The following is a 24,567-nucleotide window of genomic DNA, read 5'->3' as shown; positions in this document are numbered from 1 at the left end:
GGCAGAAGATTGGTGGTTGTATACATATATTTTACTTATTGTAATTATCTATATTTGAACAGAATTTTAGATAATCTCAGAATTTTTTTTTAATACTTAGATATTTAAAGAGGCATCAGGTAGGTGACCAGATCAAAGGTGGAATAATATTCTAAGGTCAGCTCACCACCAAAAGCTTTCCTGATTAATCTCTGAGAAAAGAAATAACTTTTCCCAGGAACCATTTAAATCTGAGCTTTCGTTGTATTGCAGAAACTTAGCTGATCAGGAAACATGCCAAGAGTCTGAGGATACCTGTCTGTCACTGGTCATTCATGGCAGCCAGTCCCACCAGCCCCCACCCTATTGCTCACAGATACCAGTGCCAGCCCCCCGCTGACCCTGCAGACCTGGCCATGCACACCTCCTCCCAACCCCACCCCAGTTCTGGTCTTGACCTGCTTACTCAGCTCTTGGCTCTGTTGCCCTGGCCTTGGCTTCCTCCTTGGCCCTCTGGCTTCTGTTTGTCCTGGAACCCAGACTTTTCCTAGTGGGCTGTGACGGGCTGCCCTAGATCTTGGTCCTGTTTGCTGCCTTTGGCAGGAGTCTCTGTCCCAGCTCCAGCTCTAAAAACTTGGACATTGGCCACTTGGCCATGACTCTGGCCAGGCCAGCCCTGTCCCCATGGGATACTTGAAGGATTTGAGTGGAGATGACAGGATGGAGTGGCCTGTTTATAGAAGTCCCTCTGTGTAGATTGGCAACCAAACTGTGTTGTCATCTGTGATGGCCAAAGAGATTACTTAAAAGGGCACACCAAGGAGTGATTGGGGACCTTCCCAAGGACCCCAGTGCAGCTGGAATCATGGTGTTATTTATTCTTTGACACTGCAATTATTCTGCACAATTAAATCTTTTTATTTTTAAGGCTTAATTATCACTCTTGCAGTGAAATATTATGTCAATAATATCATTTGCTTATCATCTTCTATGTCCTTTCTATGTGCCAGGTGAAGCGATTCATTAATTTTACAAATATTTATTGAGCTCTTACATGAGCCAGGCATTGTTCAAAGGACAGTGAAAAATGCAAGCAAAAATACCCGTCTTTGTGGAACTTACATTTTTGTGGGGGAAGAGATAGACAATAAACTAATAAACAATACATTTGTGGCATATCAGTGATAGATACTGTGGATAAAAATCAAATATAATAAATTAGAAAGAATAAAAGTAAGTTTTCTCTGTTGTCAGATGTATATGTTCTTATATATAGAAGAGCCCAATAATTCCCAAAAAAAAATAAATAAATAAATACCCTTCTAGAACTAATGAATGAATTCATTAAACGTGCAGGATAAAAATCAACATACAGAAATAAGTTGCATTTCTATGTACTAATGATGAACTATTGAAAGGAAACTGAGAAAAATTATATTTATAGTAGCTCAAAAAGAATAAAATACTGAGGAACAAACTTAAATGAGAAGAAAGGCTTATATCTTGAGAACTATAAAATATTGGTGAAGTAATTGAACAAGACACAAACAAATAGAGAGGCAACTCATGTTCATAGATTAGAAGATACTATTGTTAAGATGTATGTAAACAACAGAGTCAGTGCAATCCTTTTTTTTTTTCCAGAAATAGAAAAACCCATCCTAAATTCTAAAATTCATCTGGAATCTTAAGGGACCCTGAAGAAGCAAAACAGTCCTCAAAAAGAAAAACAATTTACAGGTTCCACACTTCAAATAGTGGAACCTCCAAAACTTACTACAAAGCTATAGTAATCAAAACAATATGGTACTGACATAAACACAAAAATATAGAACAATGGAAGAGTTAAAGAACACCAGAAAGAAAGCCTTACATATATGGTTGATCACTTCTGAGAAGGGTGCCAAGACCATTCAATAAAGAAAGGAAATATTATCAACAAATGGTGCTGGGACAACTGTAATGGTGTATGCTCCATATAGAAAAATTAACTCAAAATAGATTAAAGATTTGGGTTGGGGCTGGGGCTTAGAGGTGGAGTGCTTGCCTAGCATGCATGAGGCACTGGGTTTGATCTTCAGCACCACATAAAATAAAAATAAAGATATTGTGTTCACCTATAACTAAAAAGTAAATATTTAAAAAATAGATTATGTGGGCTAAGGTTGTGGTTCAGTGGTAGTGCACTTGCCTAGCATGTGTGAGGCACTGGGTTCGATTCTCAGCACCACATATAAATAAATAAAAATAAAGGTCCATTGGCAACCAAAAAATAATAATAATAGATTAAAGACTTAAATGTAAGACTAAAGCTAATAAACTATTACAAAAACCATTGGATGTGTCAATGGTTTCTTTGATAGAAATCAAACATGTTTTTAAAAATAAATTTATTTTAAACAATTTTAGAAAAAAATTAATAAAAATTTTTCTAAAAAATGAATTGGACTACATCATAGTTAGAAACTTGTGTGTTAAAGGGGCCATGGTTTGAATGTTTCCTCAAAGTTCATATGTTGGAAACTTAAGCCCCAACATAATGCTGTTATCATGGCAGTCAGTGGGTTCCCGATAAAATGAGTTTGGCTACCTCCACATCCCACATGCTCTTTTGTCCTTCTGCCTTCCACCTTCCACCATGGGATGATACAGCAAGAAGATGTTTTCTTGATGTGAACCCTTGAACTTTGGGCCTCCCAGCTTCCAGTACTGTAATAACTAAGTCTCTTGTTCTTAATGAATTACCCAGGCTCAGGTATTGTGTGATAGCCACACGAAATAGTCTAACAGACTATGCAAATCAGACATCCCATAAAGGATTGATGTTTAGAGTATCTTGAAGAACCCCTACAACTCAACAAGGGCAACAAAACAGTCAAAGGACTTGAAGAGAGATTCCTGCAGTGCAGATGTACAAACGACCAATAAACACACGAAATGGTGCTCAACATCACAGATCATTAGGGAAATACAAATGATGACCACGAGGAGATACCACCCACACCCATTAGGACGGCAGTGTAAGGAAGTAATAGCAGCAGCAGCGGCGGCCAGCAAGGGTTGGAGAGGATGTGGCTAACTGGGACCCTGGCACATTGCCAGTGCCTTGGTGGAACTAGAAACAGTGTAGCCTCTGGGCAAGACAATGTGGCATTTCCTTAAACAATTAAAGGCACAATTGCTGATGACCCAGACATTCCATTTATTGGTACATATCCCAAAGAATAAAATTAGGGACTCAAACTGATATTTGTATTACCATGTGAACAGTAGCATTATTCACAATGGCCCAAAGATGGAAACAACAGAATTGTCTATCAACAGATGCATGGATGAACTGAATATGGTGTATACAGACATACAGTGGACATTGTTTGGCCTTAAGAAGAAGAAAAATTTGATGCCTGCTACAACATGGATGAATCTTGAAGACCTTATACTAAGGGCAATAAGCTAGTCACAAGAGGACGAATGCTGTAGGATTCTATCTGTTTGAAGTATCTACAGTCGTCAAATTCATGGGACAGAAAGCAGAGAGGCCATTTCCAGGTTCTGAGGGGAAATGAGAATGGAGAGTTATTATTTAATGGGTGCAGAGTTTCATCGTGGAAAGATGAAGAAGTTCTAAGCTGGTGATGGTTGCGTGTTGTACTTAGCACCACAGAACTGTATGCTCAAAATGGTTGACATAAGTGGAGTGTGGTACACACCTGTAATCCCAATACTCAGGAGGCCAAGGCAGGAGGATTGCAAGTTGAAGGCCAGTCTCAACAACTTAGCAAGACCCTTCTTTAAAAAAAAAAAAAAAAGGGCTGGGATTGTAGCTCAGTGGTAGAATTCTGCCCCTTCTGGGTTTAATTCCTGGTACTGAAAACAATAGATGGAAATAATAAATTTTATGTTATGTATATGTTGAAAACATTTTTTAAAAATCAAGAATCTAGAGATGCTGGGAGAGTTGGAGAGACGGAGGTGCTCCATGGTTAGGTGAAGATGCCTAAGGGGATGGGGAGTGAACTAGGTGGGTGTCATGGGAATAGCATCCAGGTGGAGGGAACAGCAGATACGAGGGCCTGAGGGCAGGCGGGAGGGTCCTGGGCTTGTTGATGGAGCAACAGAGCACTGTGGCGGGAGCAGAGTAGGGGGTGATGGGCCTGGGAGGTGGCGGGGAGCTGGAACTCGAGGTGCTTTATAAGAGGTTTCTTTGGAGCGGCTGAAATGGGAGGCTTGGAGGGACCCGGTGGAGCAGGATATGATTTGACATTTCTCCAGGATCCCCCGGCTGCTGCTGACTCTATGAGGGCAGGTCTGCACACAAAGATGAATTGAGAGGGTTTTTCAGTCACCTAGGACCAAGGTGGTACTGGCTGGGACCAGACTGGCCAGTCAGGGTGATGGACATGGCTGAGTTAGAGGCTGCTGGAGGAAAAGCAGTGGGATCTGTTGAGTGATGGATGTGAGAGAGTGGGAGAGAAGAACGGCACGTTGGTTCTGTGGTGTTTTGTCTGAGCAACGAGAAGGACAGGGTATTGTCCACCAAAGTGGGGCCATCCAAGCAGATCTGAGGTTAAGTCAGGAGTTAACCCTGGGATGTGACCAACAGCTTGAGGAGCGTGGGAGGTCAAGGGCATGGGATGAGTTAGAGCTGTGAGGCTGGGTGGGTCCCCAAGGTGTGTGTGGTGATGGAGGAGAGGAGGCTCGAGGACTGAGCTTGTCTGGTGATGAGAAGGACCAGAGAGGAGACTGGGCAGGAGCCAGAGAAGTAAAACAGGGCTGGCAGGCATTTGGCACCCAGTATCTAAACCCCCTGGTAAATCCACGAGTAAGTGTGACCCTCCAGTTTCCAGGCCTGGGTAATGCCTAGAGAGAGAACGTAGCTCAAGAGCTAAAGAGCAAGGGAGCAGGGCAGGATTCAAACCAGATCTGCACAGACCTGGGTGGCCAAGATCTACCCCGCCTGGCCTTCTGTTGAGGTGCGGAAAGAGCAGAGGCCTCCAACTTGAGATAAATAGGAGACCGTCCCTGTTTCCAAGGGTCTAGGATTTGCTGGGCCAGGGCTGGTTCAAATCAGCCACAGGGTGATGGCCAAGGAAGGGGCAAAGACAGCCTAGCGGGGCCAGTCAGGTGGACACTGAGCACAGCAGGCTGCTCAGAGCTCAGTGGCAACCTCGCGTGTGTGATGGAGGAGGTTGCCCTAATGATGGTACCTGGGGAGAGGCCAGTCTGACTTCAAGGGTGAGGACAAGGTGTTGTCATTTATGGCCATCCAAACGTGGCATGTGGATAGCATTGGTGGTTCCCAGCGGCTCCATCTCTGACAAAGGATGAAGCTTGGACTTGGGCATCTGACCTGAGCGGGGCCACTGAGCAGGCAGGGAGAATCATGCATAGAGAAGCAGGCACAGGTCCTGGCCTCTGGGCCCCGAAGCACCTCCGTGCTGTTTCCCCCAGTTCCTGGCACTGGAACCACCTTGGTTCTTACCTGTTTCCAAGTCTGTTTCTCTGCCTTCCACTGATGCCATGAGATTTGGAGAAGTGTCAGCTACAGATGGACAAGATACCAAGATTGGCAAACCCTCACTGGGAGAAATGCTGAAAAATTCCTCATTATCCAGGTGATACCTGTTCACTATAGGAAAGTCAAAACTACATATAGGCAAACACACACACACACACACACACACACACACACACACACCCCAAACGTAACTGGTAGCAGGATTGCATATGCAATCTGTTTTCTCACCCAAATGGAGTGGTCACAGAATAATTTTCTCACCATTTTGGGATGGTTTCAGGTTTCTGATTTTGGAATCAGTTCAACAAGGGCTCATGACTGGCTCCTTCACTGAGAGGCTGTGGCCTGAGGCACATTTCTCACTTCTCCAATTCTCAGTTTCTTCCTCTGTGAATTGTGGATGCTGACAGCACTTACCTTGAAGTGCTGAAGAGAGGCGTGAAGGCACATCACAAGTGAATGTTCAGACTGTGCTTGGGCACATATGAGTGCTGGGTGACTCCCGGTGACATCGCCTGACCAAACAGTTCTTAAATAGCCATAATTCATCTTTCACAAAGGGAAATAATAACTGGGACAGCATTTTCTCATGGCATTAAAATTAATGGAAAATGCTGTAGTTTCCACTAACAAAAAACTAAACTCACACATCAAACTGGTCATATCAATAGGATATATTCACTATTAGATGCTGTCAATATAATAATGACATTATATGCTTTTCAAATCAATCCTGTGATTACACTAATAATTAGAAAAGTTTCCCAAGTAGTTAGGTATTTGGTAGGAAGCATATGTTGCTAAGAAAAGAGATATTAAATTTGAGATGAGAATTTGGAAAATGCTATATGTCAGAATGCTGAAATCATGTTGTTACAAAATGAAAAGTACCCTTAGAGCCACAGGGACACCACCTCTTACCAGTCTTGTACTGGGTTTTCTTGGAATAGTCACAGGCCCCTCAAGAGAAGTACATGGCTACTGCCTTTGCTTCCAAATACTTCCAGAATTCTGGGCATGGAGGTAGGATACCCTACCTGAGACGCCCAGAATCCACCAGGGGACAAGAGCCAGATGTGGAGGCCACGCTGACAGGCTTAGATTTCTTGCAATGGCAAATGAGGTCACTGGAGATTTTCATCATGGAGGATGGAGGGAGGAAAGAGACACACCATGATGCTGATTTTAAAAAGACTATAATGCCTTCATCAAAAGTTACAGATTGTTCCAACAACCTATGGAAATGCAAAGTACCTAGGATATTTGAACTAATTCTGACACAGGATGAAGTTGGAAGACTCTCATTACATGATTTCAAAAGCTAATACTCAAAAGTATATGGTATTGATTTGGATAGACAAAGAGATCAAGGACACAGAAGTGGAGAGTCCTTGAAAGTAACTCAAATATTTATAATTAGTTGATGGGGTAACTAATATCTCTATGGGGTAAGAAATGTCTTTGTAATAAATGGTATTGGAACAACTAGATAAGCATATAGAAAAAAAGTTACCCTTTATCCCTTCCTCACACTATACACAATAGTCCTTGGGGTGTATTATCTGCCTAAGCACAAATTCCAAAATTACAATATTTGTAGAAGAACAAAGGAAAATGTCCTTGTGACTTTAGGACAGGCTAGGTCCATTAGAGAAGACTCCTTCTGTGAAAAACATCAGATATGCACAAGCCAAAAAGTGACAAATTGACTTTCATTAACAATTAAAAGCTGATATCCATCAAAAGAAATCATTAAAGAAATAAAAAGGCATTTGCAATGTAGGAAAAATATCTGCAGTTTATTTATTTAGCAAAGCTTGTATCTAGATGAAATTTTACAATAACAACAAGAACAACAACAATAATGAAAGATCCTAGTGCCTGATATTTGGGGCAGGGTGGGGGCAGAGTCCAGCTGGGAGGCTGTTATAATAGTCCAGGCACAAGATGGCCATGGGGAGAGGAGAGGGGAATCTTGTGGAGGGTTAGAAATGATGAGCTCAGAAATCAAGAGCCTCACCTGGATCCTGAAACCCACTAATCTGTGCATTTTACTCTGACTTTTTCCTCTTTATAAAATCATTTGCGGATCATTCTCACAAAGGATATAGATTCAGTAAGACTGAATCTATAACTAAAAATTGAAACAGAAATTAGGAGAAGCAAGTACGCCAGTTTGGAGACTCATATTAGAAAATGAAGATAAGAAAACTCTGCTCAGGACTCTTGGCTGGGCACTTAACCCAGGTTACCCACCCGTACAAAGGGATCCATGGGGACTTCTGACATCAGAGGAAGGCAGCTCAGATAACCACACCCAACCAGTTCCGAATCACATTGGTTTTCACTGAGGAAGTATATATGTCTTTTAGGGACTCTGGGGGTTTAGAAAACCAAAATTTTTGCAGATTTTGTAACAGAATACTAAATCACAGAGTTCTGCTACATTGAGTGCTCTAAAGAGAAATACTTAAGGAAAAACTTGATCTTCCTTCTGTTCGAGACTGAATTTATTAAGCAAAAGTGTAAATAGCATGGGCTGTAATTTAGGATGAAATATAAGCTTGAGTAGTCTACCCATGTATTTATAGAATTATTGTCATTTAAAATTGCTACCAATTTACATGATGACATGGAGATTGGGTTTGGACTGAATGTAGCAAGGGTAAATGAAGGCAGCATTGATACAAAAGAAATACTGCAAGAATGGATGCAGACAAACACAGGTTGATTATTGATTGATTATGACAAGTATAAGTAATTCAGTTAGTGGTGCCAGTTCAATGAGAGAGAAACTTGTCAATATTGAACATTCTTTAATTACGAACAACTAGCCAATCATCAGAAATGAAAGAAGAAAAGAGAGAAATTATGTATGGAGAAGATTTAAAAAATCTATTCCAGTCAGGCAGTCTGTCAAATGAAGCCTAGACTCAGGTTTGGAACTCTGGTTTGACTTCCTGAAAACAGATCAGTCCAAATGCACGCTTAGGTCAACATCACAGAATTAACAGTCAACTCCTGTTGGCATTTCCCATCAGGTCCAATAGCACAGGTGGCCATCTCCTGTGGAGACTGGGGAAGGGAAGTAATCAGCATAAACAATTTATGATGCTCAAAGATGGCCAAGTTTGGGCTGATTCTTCAGCAAATGTGTTTGCAATTTATTTTATACTGGTGAGTAAAAATGACCACAGTTTTGAATACCACTGATGACAAAATTATACTTCGACAATTGACAGTATACATTAGGAGAATGAAATATGAAGAAAACTGTGAACTGTTGGTGATTCTGAGAGACTTAGACACTCCTGATGGTTTAAGTTTGAGCAGAGTAGGTGGCTTAAGGCAAAGGAAAGTCCGCTGCAGAGGACGACTCTCAGGAAGTTATCTAGGACACCCAGCAGGTTGACCTTAGGTGCTCTCTGGGGACAGGGTTGGTGTGCAAAATTGGAGTTGATTTGTGAGGAGGCCCAGCCACCTGGAGTACTTAATGATGAGGACAGTGAGGGGTAGGGAGGTATCTGGATGGGGAACCTGGTCAGTCTGATCCTGGCTCTGTCACCTGGCAGGTTACACCTGGCCGCTGGTTAGACAAGTCACTTGCTTCCTTGAGCCTGGGCTTTTCCATCTCCTACCTGGGGTTAGGACTGCCATAAGGATCTGTGCAACAAAGGATACTTGGGCCCTCTGAGAAATCTGCAGATATCTGCAATGGTTATTTTGTATTATTTACTAGTAACCGAATCTCCAGTGTGAGCCCGAGCTAGAATCGTGCAGTGGTATATGTGCAGCCTGGAGTTATTTTAGGAAATAATCAATACAAGATGCATTGGGTCAGAGCCATGATAAGAGTCATAAATCTTGACAGTTGCTGTTTGATAAAATTAATAACGCTTGAGAGAAACATAAAAACCATCAGGAGGGGAAATATAGAGTGCATTTGAGGAGAGAGCTTATGCCAGTGTGGAGACAAAGCCATCCAGGGAGGCTGGCTGTAGTAGAGAGTCACTGTGCACACAGGCACGTGTGCACACCCAGGAACAGACACACACATTCACAGTTGTCTACACACGCACACACATACATAGGTGTACATGTTCACAACCCACGCACAGGTAGGCATGCACGCTTATGTAAATGTGGATGCACAACATATGTGTATGTACACATGTGCATGACTGTAGTAGACGCACATACACGCAGGTATGGTATTGTGGCTGGATCTCAGAGGGACTGGTCAGTGAGGACAAATGGCATTCATTCCAACAATGGGCAGTTAGAGTTTGTCCATTCATAGCGTCTCCCCCTTCTCAGGAAATGCTGGTTGCCTCTGAATTGTTAAAATGTACCAGCAATGGGGGCTTGGCCCCTCTCATTTCCTGCTGGTGGAGGAGCAAGCTCACCCACTGTGCAAGAAAAGAGGGCAGTGAAGCAAGACCAGGACTTCATGGTTTTAATGCCTCAAAGCCCAGAAATGGCCTCTGGTTAGAAAAGCAAAGAACATTGCTTTACCTTAGTCCAGAATGTTCCCCAGCCTTTTCAGTCCTCTGTTTCCATATGGACATAGTCACCTAGGTGTGCATTCTGGGGTGCCTGCTCTGCTGAGGGAACTCTGGCAGGCCAGGCCAAGGCCGAGCCTGGCTAAGGCCAAGCAAAGCCCAAGCAAAGCCCAAGCAAGGGGTGTCTGTCACCAGTGCAGGCACGGTGGACTTGCTTCTATGTAAGAAAAGAGTCTGTGAGCCCTACATACATGTTCTCAGAAACTAATGGCCACATGGAAACAAGAGGAAAACGTTTACTGCAGTGGAGTGTGGGGTTGCTTCTTAAACAATGACTTTTATTGTGTTTTATTGCAAAAGTAACATGCAGGCCAGGCACGCTGGCACAGGCCAGTAGTCCCAGAGCCTTGGGAGGTGGAGGCAGGAAGAGCCTGAGTTCAAAGCCAGCCTCAGCAACAGCAAGGTGCTAAGCTACTCAGAGAGACTCTGCCTCTAAACAAAACACAGAATTGGGCTGGGGATGTGGCACAGTGATGGAGGGCCCCCGAGTTCAATCCCCAGAACGCGTCCCCCCCACGTAACATGCACATATTATAACAATGGGGATTTCAAGGTCAAACCACAAGGAAACGTTGACATTGGTTCTATCATGTTTGCAGGCAGAGAAGGCGAAGAATTTTGTCAATCGGGGCCTCGTCATCGGGGAGGTGCTTTCCACGGCTGACTTGGCCACCAGCGTGAAGGTGAGCTCTCAGGCCCGGCAGCCTGCCTTCCCCTTTAGCCAGCGCGCAAGATCTGGTTTCCTCTGCTTTTCTTTTCCTATTGCTTTATCATGGTTGTAGCAATGAGTTATTTTCATGGATCTTAATTTTATAAAAACAGTCTCATCACCTTTTTTGATTTTCTGTCTTCACTTAGGTATCATCACTAAGGTCCATCCCAATGTTGCAACTCACTGTTCTTCTTAAGTAAAAAAAAAAAAAAAAAAAAAATTAAAATATTTTATTTTGAAAATTAAAACTGTATTTTGAAATGATAATGTTTAAAGAAAGTTACAAAATTAGTAGATCATATGAAGCCCGTCTCCCCAAATGGTGACATCTGGGTAGCCATAATACAAACATAAAACTGGTAAACTGACATTGGTACAATTCTGTTTAATGAGGATACAGACCTTAATTTTCACATGCACATTTGTGTGTGTGTATGTCTGTGTGTGTGTGTGAGTGTGTGTGTATAGTTCTATGCAACTTGACACCATAAATAGATTCAGTAACCACTCTGCAATCAATCTATAGAACTGTCTCATCATTACAAAGAATCTTGGTGGTGCTATCCCTTTGTAGCTGTATCCATCCCCTGGCTCACCACTGACCTTTAGCCACAACAAATCTGTTCTCCATCTTTTAGTTAAATTACTGCAGGAATGACATAGAGAGGGCAGGTTGTTCATTTTCGCTGCTACATAATATTCCTTTGCATGAATATTTCATAGCACTTATCCATTCACTTTCTCATGTTGCTTGCAGGATTTTGCTAATGTGAAAAATGCCACTGTGAATACTCTTGTGCATGTCTGGCGTTGAACATAGGCACAGGCTTCCTTTAGCTATTTAACTAGGCATGGACTTGCTAGTTAGAGGAATGCCTGACACTAGAGGCCATGTCAGTATTATTGCATCAACTCAGCCCTGTCAAAAGCATACACTCCAATCCCAGGGTCCACATCCTCTCCACACCTGGAATTCTTAGGCTTCTCCATTTTTGCCAATCCCATGGCCATAAAGTGACATCTCACTGCTTTGTGAGGAGCTCACCAAGGGAGGTGAATGGACTAGCTCAGGTAGAGGGAACTCCGTAGCCCTGCGTGGCTCCCTGAATCCCCACAGAGGCTTAATCCCAGGCTAAATCCCATGGCCCCGCCTTTCCCCTCTGGCCACTGTCGGGTCTGAAAACAAATTCCCTTGTCCAGACACCTGGTCCTTTTGTCTCCAGGGGAAAGATTTGTCTCCTGGACAAAGAACCTGAAGACAGATGATGGGGCAGGAAGCCAGGTTGCTTGGTGGTGAGTCCAAGATGGCGGCTATTTCAGTTCCACATGGGCATTTTCTAGGGGTGAGAATGGAAAACAAAGAAATATGTGTATGCTGACCTGTGGGGAGGGGTCCACCATCAGCCCCTTTTGGGGAAAGGCTAGCCTCTCTGTGATTCTTCCCTCCTGTATGGATTGGCTGTGGCCTTCAGAGAGAAGGGCAGTCGACCAAGAGACAACAAATAGCTCCTCCTCTCAAAAATGCTGAGGATCCCAGTCCAGGCTCATGGTCCCATCCTGGGGGCTCCTGTGCTACCCACCTCCCTACCCCTACCTGTCCCCCCTTGGGGTCTTGCAGTGAGCTCAGGGCCAGAGTTGTACAGGGAGTATTGGAATGAGCAGGGGGGGCAGACCTGAAACCTTGCAACAAAGGGCAGCCGGTGGCCCCCGCTTAGATCCTGGATCAAGCAGCAAACTGCAAAGGAATAGCACGTGTCAGCTGAAAAAGTTTGAGGAGTGCATTTCAGGTGATGTCAGAGGACTTGTGTGATATTTTTAGGAGGGATAATGGTTTTAGAGCTGTTTTTAAAAAGTCTTTTACAGATGCATAAAAAAAAACATGTAGTGATGAAATGATAGGATGAACTTCTGGATAACCCTGGGTGTGGGAAGGGAAGGTGATGGTGGGGGGAGATGAAGTGACGTGGACTGCAAGGCTGGGGAGAGAGGCTGGGGAGTTACTGCTGTTTGGGTCCAGAGTTTCCTTCTGGGATGATGAGAAGTTCTGGAAATGTAATGGTTGCACAGCATTGCTAAGGGACTCACTGAACTGTACACTGAAAGTGGCTAAAAGCTTTACAGTCTTTTATCACAATAAAAATGACTTAGTTAACAATAGTTACTATCAACTCCACTGATTCCCCACACACCAGACACTGTGGGAGATCGCTTCCTGAACTTGGAGTCCTAGATAGTGGGAGAAACCTGTGCACCCTGCCCTGAGTCTGGCCTGGAAGCAGAGACTCTGTCCTGGTCCTGCAGGTGGCAGAGAGCTTGCCCAGGAGGGCCTGTGCTGGGCTGGGAACAGCTTTCATGAACTCTGGCTGGATCAGGGGTTCCCACCAGCCCAAGAGCAGCTGGCAGCCCTTGCTTTTCATATGAGCTGGCTGTCAATCTGGTGTCACCATCAACTCACGAGAGTCATCTGCACTCCTGGAGCTGGGCCTCACCCCAGTCTGAGTTCCTGCAGAGGCTCTGTGTTGCCCTGAGCGCCCTGGACAAACACAGTTCTGCTCACGCAGCCCCGTGCTGGCAGGGCTGGGGCTGGCTCAGAGCCACCCAGAGCAAAGGGCTAGGAAGGCCAGAGAGGTGCCAGGGACAATGGCTGTCTTCACGGGGGCCTCTGCATCCCTGTGCCAGCTCAGGAGCTGCTCCATAGTCCTCCACCAAAAACGTGGATGCACCAGGGGCCTCCAAGGCCCGAAGGAGCCTAGTGCTTCCTCCCTGGCTGCACGTCGGCTCTCCTCTGCTCTCCGTCCTCCATCGCCCAGCTCTCTGTCAGACTGCTGGGCTGCCCTAACAAGGTGCCACGGACCAAGGCTTAAGCCACAAGACATGTTTTCCACATTTCTGGAAAGCCCAAGGCCAGGCTGCCACACTGCATGTCCTGGCGAGGGCTCTTGTGGTGTGCAGGGAGCCCTCCTCCTTGCTGTGTGTGTGTGAGGAGGAGACAGCTCTGGTCTCTCTTCCTCTTCTCCCATGGACACCAGCCCCCATGAGGGTTAGACTTTGTCTAACACTAAGGCTCCAAGTACCATCGCACTTGGGGCAACGATCCAAAATAGGAATTTGGGGGCACATAAATTGGTCCAAACACTATCCTTTCTGGGGTCACTGTTGTCTCAAAAGCCATTTTCCATGCTTCAGTGCATCCCACATGGGACAGAAAGTCCCCAAAGGTTCCAGAGGCCCTCTGGGAGACCCGCTGTCATGATGCTGGGTAGGAGGGGCCTGGCCTGTCACAGCCATGGCATGGCAAGCTTCCTGAGCATATGATGGACCTCCAGGGCTCCCTGTGACAAGGGAGCAGCCAGACGACGAGGGCGCACGCCCCGTGTCTAGGACTTGCTGGTCATGGTCCAGGCCTTCCTACCTGTGCATGTACCTTAGCTGTCCTTCTGTAAAGATGGTGCCGCTGTGGCCCATCCACAGGCTTCGTACAGATCTAAATCAATAATACTACGAGGAACCCCATGCCCAGGCTGGCCTGTCACAGGAGTTTGATGAGTGGTGGGGACTGTGACCCCTGAGATGTGGCTGGCAGCCTCCCCAGCAGTGGTCCTGGGAGGGGCTCTGTGAGTGGACTGAGGTGGAACCCACATGTGTCTCTGCTCTAACTGGTCCCAGTTGCCTTCTGGTCCCCACCTGAGGGTCAGAGGCCTGCTAGGCCCACCCCTTGGCCCCTTGGTCCTGTCCTCCTGCAGCTCTCAGTGCTTAGGTGGCTCCACTGTGTCCTCCAGAGGCTCCTGCCAGCCCTTGCTGGACACTCTGTGGTCATCCCCCCCCACCCCCGGCACCAGATGCCTTTCCTTCTCCAGGTTTTAGAGGACCGAGTGGAGGCATTCTGAACTGGCCGGCTGGGCACACGTGGGGACTAGGGCCTTCGTTAGGCACCTCTTAATCTCCTTGCTACTGCTTGCCCCAGTCTCTCTCAGAGGATATACACCTCTCAGCATCCTGTCCCTTGAGGTCTGCTGGGGCAGGACACATGACAGCCACGGACACACTGCCACTTAGGGGCACTTTGGATGGATGCTGGTCTCCTACCGGCCTCACATCTCCTCCCAGCTCCTCTGGGCTCCTCCTCTAAGCCGCCCACTGCAGTTGGTGGGCCTCCACCCCCTGGTGACTCTGGCTAAAGACCAGGGGTCTCCAGAGTCCTCTCTTTCCGTTTCCCACCAAACACTGCCCTCAGCTTTGTCTCCTGGATCTGTCCTGATCCCTCTGGTTCTCTCCCTAGGGACCCCCTACCACCTTCCTACTGGCTGAGCTGGCTGGCCATGCCTCTCCCCTCCCCCCACAGCTTCTGCAGGAGGCTGGGAGGCTGGGAATCACCTGTTTAGACCCCCCCCCCCCAAGGGGATCCAAGCTTGGTCAGGTTGCCCGCCATTCACAGAATGTACCTTTTGTGAAGGAGAACCCCATACTCAGATCCATGGTATAGATGGGGGTCTCTCAGATGCCTCCTCTGTTAACTGGTGCTGTTCTCTGAAAACTGACAGTCGGGGCTCCTCCTATAGCTAGAGAATGGAAGCTTTCAACTTGCGGGGGAACACTGTGATTCTCCTTCCTCAAGACGAGGAAGGATTAAACCTAGAAGAGGAATACACTGTGAAGTCTGGGTCAGCTACCATCCAGAGATTTAGGGGTGGAAGATTGAACTTCTTGTTGTTTGAGTAAAATATATTTTGTAAAACTTTACTTCTAAGATGGCTTAGGGAAAAAAACATGTAACCCTTGATGTCATTTCCCTGAGCTGGCAACAGCAGGGTCATGCCGACTGCCCTCCGTGATCCTGTAGGGAAGTGCGTTGAGCGGCCAGGGCAGTAAGCCTCCTCCCAGGACCCCGGGATTCTCCAGATGAAGGGCACTTTCTACATCGGATGGGATTTGTGAAATTTGCTGTCCCAGTGTCAGAGTGTTTTAGCTGGTGTTGGCTTAGAGTGGATGAAGTGACATCCCACAGAGCTGAGATTAGTGTCATTGTCATAGAGCTGATGGTGTTAATCCAGGCTGACCATGTGTGTGGGCCGCAGGCAGCTCATCCAGGTGCCAAGGATCCCAGACTAACGCCCACTCTAGACTTGCCTGAACAAAGAGGGCCTTGCTGGGCCCTGGGGGCAGCTGGCTTCAGGCAGGGTGTATGGGACCTCTGGGCCACCTCATTCCTCTCCTCATCTCCTGTGTGTTGGCCAGCTCACGGCAACCTGGCCACCAGCAGCACCAGGACTCTGTCCCTCCAGGTGACAGCTCCTTTCCCCGGGGGGAACCTTGGATGGACCCATCCAGGTCACAGGGCCATCCCTGAGGAGGCCATCCTTAGTGCTAGGGGCATAATGGGCCATCAGCCAGTCCTGAGCTACAGACTCTTCCTAAAGCTGGGGACGGGGTCAGCATCACTCACAAACCATTTGGACTTATTCCAGGGGAGTAGGGCCCCTAGAGGATCACTGGGGCATGTGGCTAGGAGGGGACAGAATGCTGACCCACGGGCCAGCCAGCGTCTGTGCCCATGAGTCCTCTGTCCTTGTAGTCAGTGGCCAGCTCCCTCCAAGTGGTCCTGCTGCACATGCCTCTTCTTCCCCCTCCTACCCTGTTTTCCCTCTTTTCTCCTCCTCCTCTTCCTCGTCAGCAGCACTTTTCCAGGGCTCATGAAGACTGGGCCAGGTGCCTGGCATTGGCTGTCATTGAAGGCACTCCATATGATAGTGCTGAGACATGGTGACATTATGCCGACTAGGCATTAGGCGGCTTCCGTTTGAACTGCAGCTTCCCTCTCTGGCCCTCCGCGACCTCCTCTGTGAGGTGGGCATAGGGATGTGTCTATCACAGTGTTGTGAGCCTCAGGGAGCTTGCGTGTGTGAGCTCCATTTGTCACATCAGGCTCCACATCACTCATCTAGATTTCACAGCACCGAGTACTAAACTGGAGCAGAGCCCATGCTGACTTGTCCCAAGCTGTTGACTTGCTCTGACTCGCTCTCCCGTCAGCCTGTTTGCCGACGTCTCGTGGCAGGGCTCACCTCTGTGGATGGTGGTCAACATCTGGCGTCATTGCTCCAGATACTTTTCTACATACCAGTTGCCGGTTTCCCAGGAAACACCTTCAGAAGGGTGACCACCTTCTGATGGGGTGAACCAGGCCGCCCCGAGAAGGAGGATTGAGTCTCTGTGGAGTTGGGGGGCAGCCTTTCTAAGAGAGGGACCCACGGGCAGAGAGCCACTGGAGCTTGCCAGGCAGTGAAGAGGAAGGGCGCGGAGACTACTCACCTGTGGGATCTAGGTCAAGTTCAAGGTTCCTGGGGTGGAGTTTGCCTAGTGGGTTTGATTGTCATTAAACTGCTGACTGTTGCTAACAATGCTTTGCATTTTCCTTGTTTCTAGTGTGGAATCATTTATTGGCTATTTGGTGGTGCTGTGAGGAATCTTGGAAGCCCCAGACATGTTACTCAGTGGCTGCAGCCACTCAAGGTATGGTGTGCACCTGAGCAGGGAGCTTCTTCCACGAAGAGCCTCCAATATCTATAGTAGTTAGATATGGGTGTGTGTCTTAAGAAAAAGAAAATAAAAGAACATTTGGGTCAGCAATATTCTTGTTCCCAATGAGAATTTCAAGAATATCTTCTTTTTTTTTAAAATATATTTTTAGTTGTCAATGGACCTTTATTTTATTTATTTATATGCAATGCCGAGGATTGAACCCAGTGCCTTACACGTTAGGCAAGTGCTCTGCCTCTGTGTTACCACCCCTGCCCTCTTATCTTAAATACTGTGCTGATCCCACCATCTTGGTAAGCTCACGTTAGGTGTCATCAGGCTGCACTGCAATAATGATCTCCAACTTACCTCTCCCTTTGTCACCAACATTCTGATGGTCTGAGGTCTGCAGTTGAGGCCCTGACCAGCTAGTCACCTTCTCACATCTGCTGAACTGCAGGAGCAACAATACACTGGGATGTTTGCAATGACCGAGAGGGGCCACGGGAGCAACGTGAAAGGGATCCAGACGGAGGCCACCTTTGACCTTGCAGCTCAGGTGAGGAGTCTGTACCATGTTCCATAGTTCAGGGCAGCGGGTGACCTGTACAGACCAGACTGTCCTTCTTCCTGAGCCCAGCTTCACACCCTGTGTGTGTGAAGAGACGAGTTCCGCAGAGTCGTCAGATGGGTGAACTGGGCAGACCTAAGGACACAGGACTGAGTCTGTGGAGTTGGGGGGCCTCTGCAGGAGCCAGACCTTGCACAGAGAGCTTGCCAGGTAGCAAAGGGAAGGAAATAGAGACTCGTCACACTTGGTTTACACTGCTCTGTGGCTGAGGAGCTCGGATTCAGAACAAGCATCTATGTGTTTAGGTGGACACAAGCTCAGCCTCTCTGAGCATGATGCCACGCGGCACCACGCACCTCGCTCGCACTCACCGGCTACCCGCTGGAACGGCTCCACAGGGACAGTCTTACAGCTGCTCTGCCCTTCCCAGCAGCATCAGGCGGAGGACGCTCAGAGCCGTGTGTGTTTGCTACTCTCTAATGCAGGAGCATTCTCAGTCCCCGGGGTTCCTTATCAGGAGTCAAGTCCTCCAGGATGGCACAGTGGTTCTCAGTCCCCGTGAGGGCTGGGTCCAGGAACCCCCATGGATGCCCAAATCCATGGATGCTCTAGTGCCTTAGAGAAATGGTATTGCAGAGAACCCATGCACACCTTCCCGTGTAGTTTGAGTCATCTCTAGGGTACTCATGATACCTAATACCATGCAAACGTCGTGCAGAGTTGCTAAACTGCATTGTTTAGGGGTAAAGAAAAATGTCCCTGGATGTTCAGATGAGACACAATTAAAAATATTTTCAAGCCATAGTTGGTAGAACCCAGGGATTTGGAGGGCCAACTGTATCAAGCAGTGTTCTCATAGTCACCTGGGCTCGTATAGCCACTGGGGGTTCCACAAAACAGTCTTTCTCTACTTTTACTAAATGTGAAGAACTCTGATATTTTCCCTTCTGCATGTTTCTCCTCTCCTTTTCTTGTTCTTTTTTTTTTTGTTTTGTTTTTGTTATTCTGCCTTTCCCTTTTCTTCTTAATAGTGAAATGAATATTTTGGTGAAGACTCTCTATATCAATCTGTCTCTCCATCCTGGGTCACAGCCTGCAGTGTGAGACCCCACTTTGTAGACACCCCCTCTTTAGCAACTGCTCCCCCTGAATAAAGACAACAACTATTTACTTATTTCACCCATTTTTATAGTTTCTTATTTGATATTGGGTATCCCGAAGGACTACTTGAAGGGAGCAGTACATTTTGAAGTTCTTTCTACAAATGAGACTTTGTAAACCTGCGTGTGTAGGCCTGTTGTGAGCACAGTGTGGTCATGGCACAGGTGTCCATCCCTCAGCCTGTTCTTTTTTGCCCTAAGCATGTCTTTCTGAACCTGGACTTTTGTCTACAGAGTTTTCTTGACCACAAATGCTACTTGGTTCTTCTCTTTTGTTTTGGTTTGGTGCTGGGGATTGAACCCAGGGTTGCTTTACAGCTGAGTCACATCTGCAGCCCATTCTACTTCTTATTTAGAGACAGGGTCTCACTAAGTTGCTTAGGGCCTTACTAAGTTGCTGAGGCTGGCCATGAACTTGTGATCCTCCTGCCTCAGCCTCCCGAGTCCCTGAGATGACAGGTGTGCACCACAGTGCCTGGCCCACAAGTGCTGCTTGGAAGTGGCCACCATGTAGGATGACATCCAGGCAACAGCTGTATGGAGGGTGCTCTGCTTTCCCTCCCCTTGATGTTCATTCTCTGCAGTAGCCGGTGATGTCCAAGGTCATGGGAAGAGCAGGAGTGAGCGCTGCTGTTCACAGAGCACCCGGCTGTGCGGTGCTGTGTCCAGCTGCCTCTGCGGGGCTCTCTGTGTTCCGTCCAGCACCTGCCCCCAATCATGACATTCAGAGGCTCCCGTCCATGGAGCATGCATGTGCTAAGGTGACACTAAGCACTCTGTGTTTCATTGTGTCGAATGTCCTCAATCATATAGAAAGGTGAGGAAACTGAGGCTCAGGGAGCTTCAGGAACTGACTAGGGTCATGCAGTTAACAAGAGAGTCTCAGATGCAGTTAACAAGAGAGTCTCAGATGCAGTTAACAAGAGAGTCTCACTGTGCTTCACAGTGTGACTTCTGCTGGTGACGGCTCACTGACCTACATCTTTTGGTTTTGGGCCAATTTCTTCCTTCCCCAAGCAGCAGTATCCAGGTCGCCTTGCTGTCATTAATGGGGGAGGAAAACCACCCACAATTGTTATTTATTTGTTTCTCTTTACAATTATTTTTTCCCAAAAAAACAATTTCCTACATTGGACCCATTTTCCCAACGCAGCATAAATGACCTTGCTACCTGGTGACTTCAGCAGCTGCTGCTTTGTGATAGAGGAGGTGTGGAGTCGCAGTTACGATGCAGAAAATTTGGTGTGTGCTCATCTCTATGGGACAAGAACAGCCCGTCTCAGACGCACCCCACTGGCAGCTGGTGTGGCGGAGGGTGGCTTCGCACTTCATTGGGTCTCGTTCCTCCTTCGTTTCCCTTCTGAAATGCCAGGCCATGCCAGGAGCCTCCCTCCCTCCAGGGCCCGGGAAGCTCTCACATTCTGGTGACTCACTCCTATGAGTTGGTTCTTCTGCTTGTTTATTTATTTAGTTAGTTTTGGGGGGTATGTGTGGATGGGCTAGTGGTATGGACAGTTAAGAGGTAGAGAAAATTTTATTTTTATACTCTGTGTTCACTGGAAAAAATAAATGAGGTTATGAGCTCTCTGCCCAAAGCAGTTATTTATTTTTTATTTTTTATATTTTTAGTGCTTGGCCATTTTGCTGGCCTTCAACAAATAGTTATACTAGCAACCGGCACACATGGTGTGTGTTATTTAGATCCAGTTTTAACGCCAGCATTTTGGCTGATGTAAATTTTCCACATCAAGCATCTTGCCAGAAGTGACAAACCTCCTTCTCGGGGTGTGCCAAATGTTTATGGGACGGTGGCCTCCTGCCCTCTTCCCCGTCCCACCAGACCTTCTCTGCCAGGCCAGGGTTTCCTCTGCTCCTTCCCTTACTCCCCCACGGGCAGGTACCCCCACCACACAGGTTGCTTTGCTGTTCTTCCCACTGCCCCCGGCCTAGCGCCTCTTCTTTGTGAGGACTCCTGGCTGGCCAGATAAGACAAGGGCAGCCTCCAGAGACTTTTCTTGAAAAGACTCAGCTTGTCCATTTATGTTTCTGGAAAGCCCTTGCACATGTTAGAAGTTTCCCCGTACAAACCGATGTCAGAAAGTGTTTTCTTAGGCCTTAAGACTGTGTTTCTTGGCCTGAGGCAAAGTGCAGTCTATATACTTAATAATCTGAAATCTGAGATCATCCTTGCGTGATCAATAGCTCGTCGGTTTAGTTCAGCCCTCTTCAGTATTGTCAGCTCCAATTAAATGTGCAGTTCCCCCTCTGTCACTTCCCCTGGGCTCCCTGACCCATCGCAGGCGCCCTGTGCCCAAAGCTGACAGTGTGGCCCTCTCCTTGGCGAGAGATTGGAGGGTGACCCATGTGGCGAGCAAGGGTGGGGAAGGCCAAGGGCGAAGGGTGACATTTTCACGGGGATCCCTGTTCAGGCTTCCAGAGAGTCAGAGATAGAAGACTGAGTTCTGAGCAGAAGTTGAAAACAAATACCTGCGTTTCCTCCCTGCCTCGACCCAGTGACACTGGTGCTGGAATCGTGGGCAGGTCATGGTGGCAGACTGTGTGGCACGTTTTAAGATCCTTTTCCTCATGACATGGAGAGAGACCCATTGATGGGCACTTCTGTTTTAAGGTCTTGGGTGTGAGAAGCTTTTGGGCAACATTTGCTTAATATTCATTGGCTGGAAAAATGCAGAGCAGGTTCTGGATCCATCTGTCCAAATGATTCTTTTCTCATAGAAATAAAAATTGTTCAGGCTGCTATTCTAAGCAATGGAGGGACTAGGTCACAGTTGCCTGTGTGTCTGGTCTGCACCCAGGCACAGTGTTGGCCTCCAGTTAGCTGGTTGGGTGCTGTTTAAACAAAGGCCCATGCCAGGGATGCAGGGTCGGCCCAGGCCTTTGAACAGTAGAGGGCAGAGAACCAAGAGCCTTGCCCAGAAGGGATAAGGACAAGATGAAGCCCACAGATGTGGGGCTCCGGATCCTTGGATGGCTCCTTCTTTCATCAGGACCTCCCAGGTGGGGTGTTGAATTATTTTACTCAAAAGCTAAAACCTCAGTAGGAACTAGTCTAGAGAGAGAGACGCTGATCATTAGGAAGGACTCGATACGTTAAAACCAGGCAGACTCGGCTTGATGGCATCAGTAAGAGAGACCAGGAAGGGGTGAGGGATGAAACCTGGGCACTTGCTCTGCTGGGGGGGTCATGCCCTGAAAACTCATCTTGATGAGTCTGAGCTCTGGCATGGCTGGTGGCCTTGGCTTTGCCAGGTGGAGCCAGCTGCCTTGGTCTGTGAAGTGTCCGAGTGGGTCTGTTGTCACAGTGTTCTCTGCACTGAGCTCAGGAGCTGAAACGGGCCGTGTGGAGGGAACACTCCGTGGCTCCCTCTCTCTCTGCAGGAGTTTGTCATCCACACACCGTGTGAAAACGCCCAGAAGATGTACATCGGGAACGCCATGGGCGGGAACTACGCAGCCGTCTTTGCCCAGCTCATCATCAACGGAAGTTCACAAGGTTTGTCACTGACATGGGAACCAGAGGATTTGCTGTACTGTCTCTCTTTCCCAGCGAGTACTTTACTTGGAACACCACTTTGCAGGGCTGTTTCTATCTTCAGTACCAACATCATCTCCTAGGTGGAAATGATGATGAATTTATCCTTATGTTCTGATGTCATTCCCTATCGTGTGCAGTGCACAGTGCAGAACTGAAGGAATTCCAGGATCAAAAGAATTTCACCCCATCTCAGGAAGTGCGTCAAACTCTACTCACATCTTTCGGGAGTTTCTTAAGGGTCTCTGTTGCCTCCCTCAGGGCCCCACTGTTTCATCGTTCCCATCCGGGATGAGAATGGAGGCTTGTACCCAGGAGTGACAGCTATTGATATGATGCACAAGGAAGGTGAGTCCCAGGGAAGGCAGGCCAAACCAGGCCTCATCCCTCCCAGCTTCTGGAATTTCCTAGGAGCAAGGCAGCTACTGGACGCTGTCCATCTTCTCTGTCTCTTTAAGACTTGGGCACTCAGAGGGCAGGCTCTATGCCCGCTCTCTCTCGCCCCTTAGGGCACTGTGGTGTTTATGCCCACAGCCCCTTGATGATGCCTGAGACTGGCACAGAGCATTAGTCTGCTAAGAAAGGAGTATGAGAGTGAAAGAAAACAAGAGAAGAGAGTGGGGAGAGAGGAGGGAGAAGGTCATCCCTGGGGGAAGGATAGAGTTTCATCCCCAAGGGAGCAAAACCAACCATTCCCGCAGAGGCAGGGCTGGGCTGCAGGTGGGTTTGCTAGGTTGGGTTTGCTGGGTGACCGGGCCCTGGCTGGCCCTGGCCCCTGGAAAGGACCTTGTGCATCATGTGTTGCCGAGAGCAGAGAGTGGGCCGAGCTCTTACAAGGTCTCTCCAGACGTTGAAAACACTGGCAACTGCAGAAGGTCGGCCTGGTTTCCTTGTAAGCTCCAAAATGTACCGTGTCCTTGTCAAGGGGTGAGGTTCGAATAAAATCTTTTATGAAAGAAGGCATTTTTGCCTCCAGATTAAATCTCCCTAAGATTTTTTTTGAGCAACACATAGACCCTAGCGTCTGACCACAGGTGCCATTAGGAAGTAGGTCTGGCAGACTTTGGGACACTGCCCCCCTCCCATGTCCTTGTGGCCATTTCCCTTGTCTTGTGGCATTTGCTTTCATCAGTTCCCCCTGCACGCTGAAGATGAGGCCCTGGAGGCAGGAGCCCTGTGGTTCTGCATTCCTGGGAGAGCAAGCTGGCCCACCATCTTGCCTTCCTGTCCGTTCCTTGCCTAGAACTCTCCCTTTGAGAACCACTGTTACTGCTGGAAGGTTCTGGTGGGGACCTGCCCACAGCCTGAGCCTGGGAGCTGGCAGGCTGCACAGAAGGAAAAACACACTCACTGTCCTCTGTACTTGTGGGGGAGTGGGCTGGGTGGGCTCAGGAGACAGATAGACCACATCCTCACCCCTCAGCCCAACCCAAGAGCATCAATAGTTCTGGAGTGAAGGCTTGGGAAGGGGCAGGGCCAACATGGCTGATACCTGGATTCCTTGCAGCTGCTTTCATTTCTATTCTCCAGGTCTGCACGGTGTGGATAATGGGATCTTAATCTTCAACAAGGTTCGGGTACCCAGGGAGAACCTGCTGGATAAGTGAGTGGTTTTCTTCTCAGCAACTCTGCAGATGATCTTGCTCTTCTCCCAAGCGAGGCCTGTCTTCCCCCAGCCTCCCTGACAAGCTATCGATAACTCACTGGAAAAGGCAAAGAAACAAATAGAAATCAATTAAAATGATCCAACTTGTTGTTGCCCAGATACAATGATTGTCACACTCCAATGTGTCTCTCTGAACTTTCTAACACATCAACAGATCTAGAGAGATATGTCAGATTTTACCAAATGAAATTTTTACCAAATGAGGATGCTATCTTTTTTTAAGACTTACAATTTCCATTTAACATTATTTTACAAATATTTTAATGTAACAATAAACACACTTAGGCATTATCATTTTTAACAACACCATGCAGTCTGTTAAATAAATGG

General features: G+C 47.3%; 1 protein-coding gene across 1 annotated transcript in view; it reads left to right on the top strand.

The window, feature by feature from the left end:
• The first annotated feature begins 691 nt into the window (after window positions 1-691).
• Acoxl (acyl-CoA oxidase like) overlaps window positions 692-24,567 on the top strand; it is a 286,003-nt gene continuing 262,127 nt past the window's right edge. The window contains 7 exon segments of the mRNA XM_076833499.2: window positions 692-847; window positions 10,659-10,742; window positions 17,195-17,281; window positions 17,748-17,846; window positions 22,418-22,532; window positions 22,833-22,919; window positions 24,102-24,174. Coding sequence (XP_076689614.1) covers window positions 692-847; window positions 10,659-10,742; window positions 17,195-17,281; window positions 17,748-17,846; window positions 22,418-22,532; window positions 22,833-22,919; window positions 24,102-24,174 — 701 coding nt within the window.

Source organism: Callospermophilus lateralis, chromosome 14, assembly GCF_048772815.1.
Source record: "Callospermophilus lateralis isolate mCalLat2 chromosome 14, mCalLat2.hap1, whole genome shotgun sequence".
Lineage (NCBI taxonomy): Eukaryota > Metazoa > Chordata > Mammalia > Rodentia > Sciuridae > Callospermophilus > Callospermophilus lateralis.
The sequence above is the reverse complement of the archived record's forward strand: the minus strand, read 5'-3'. Positions and strand labels throughout refer to the sequence as shown.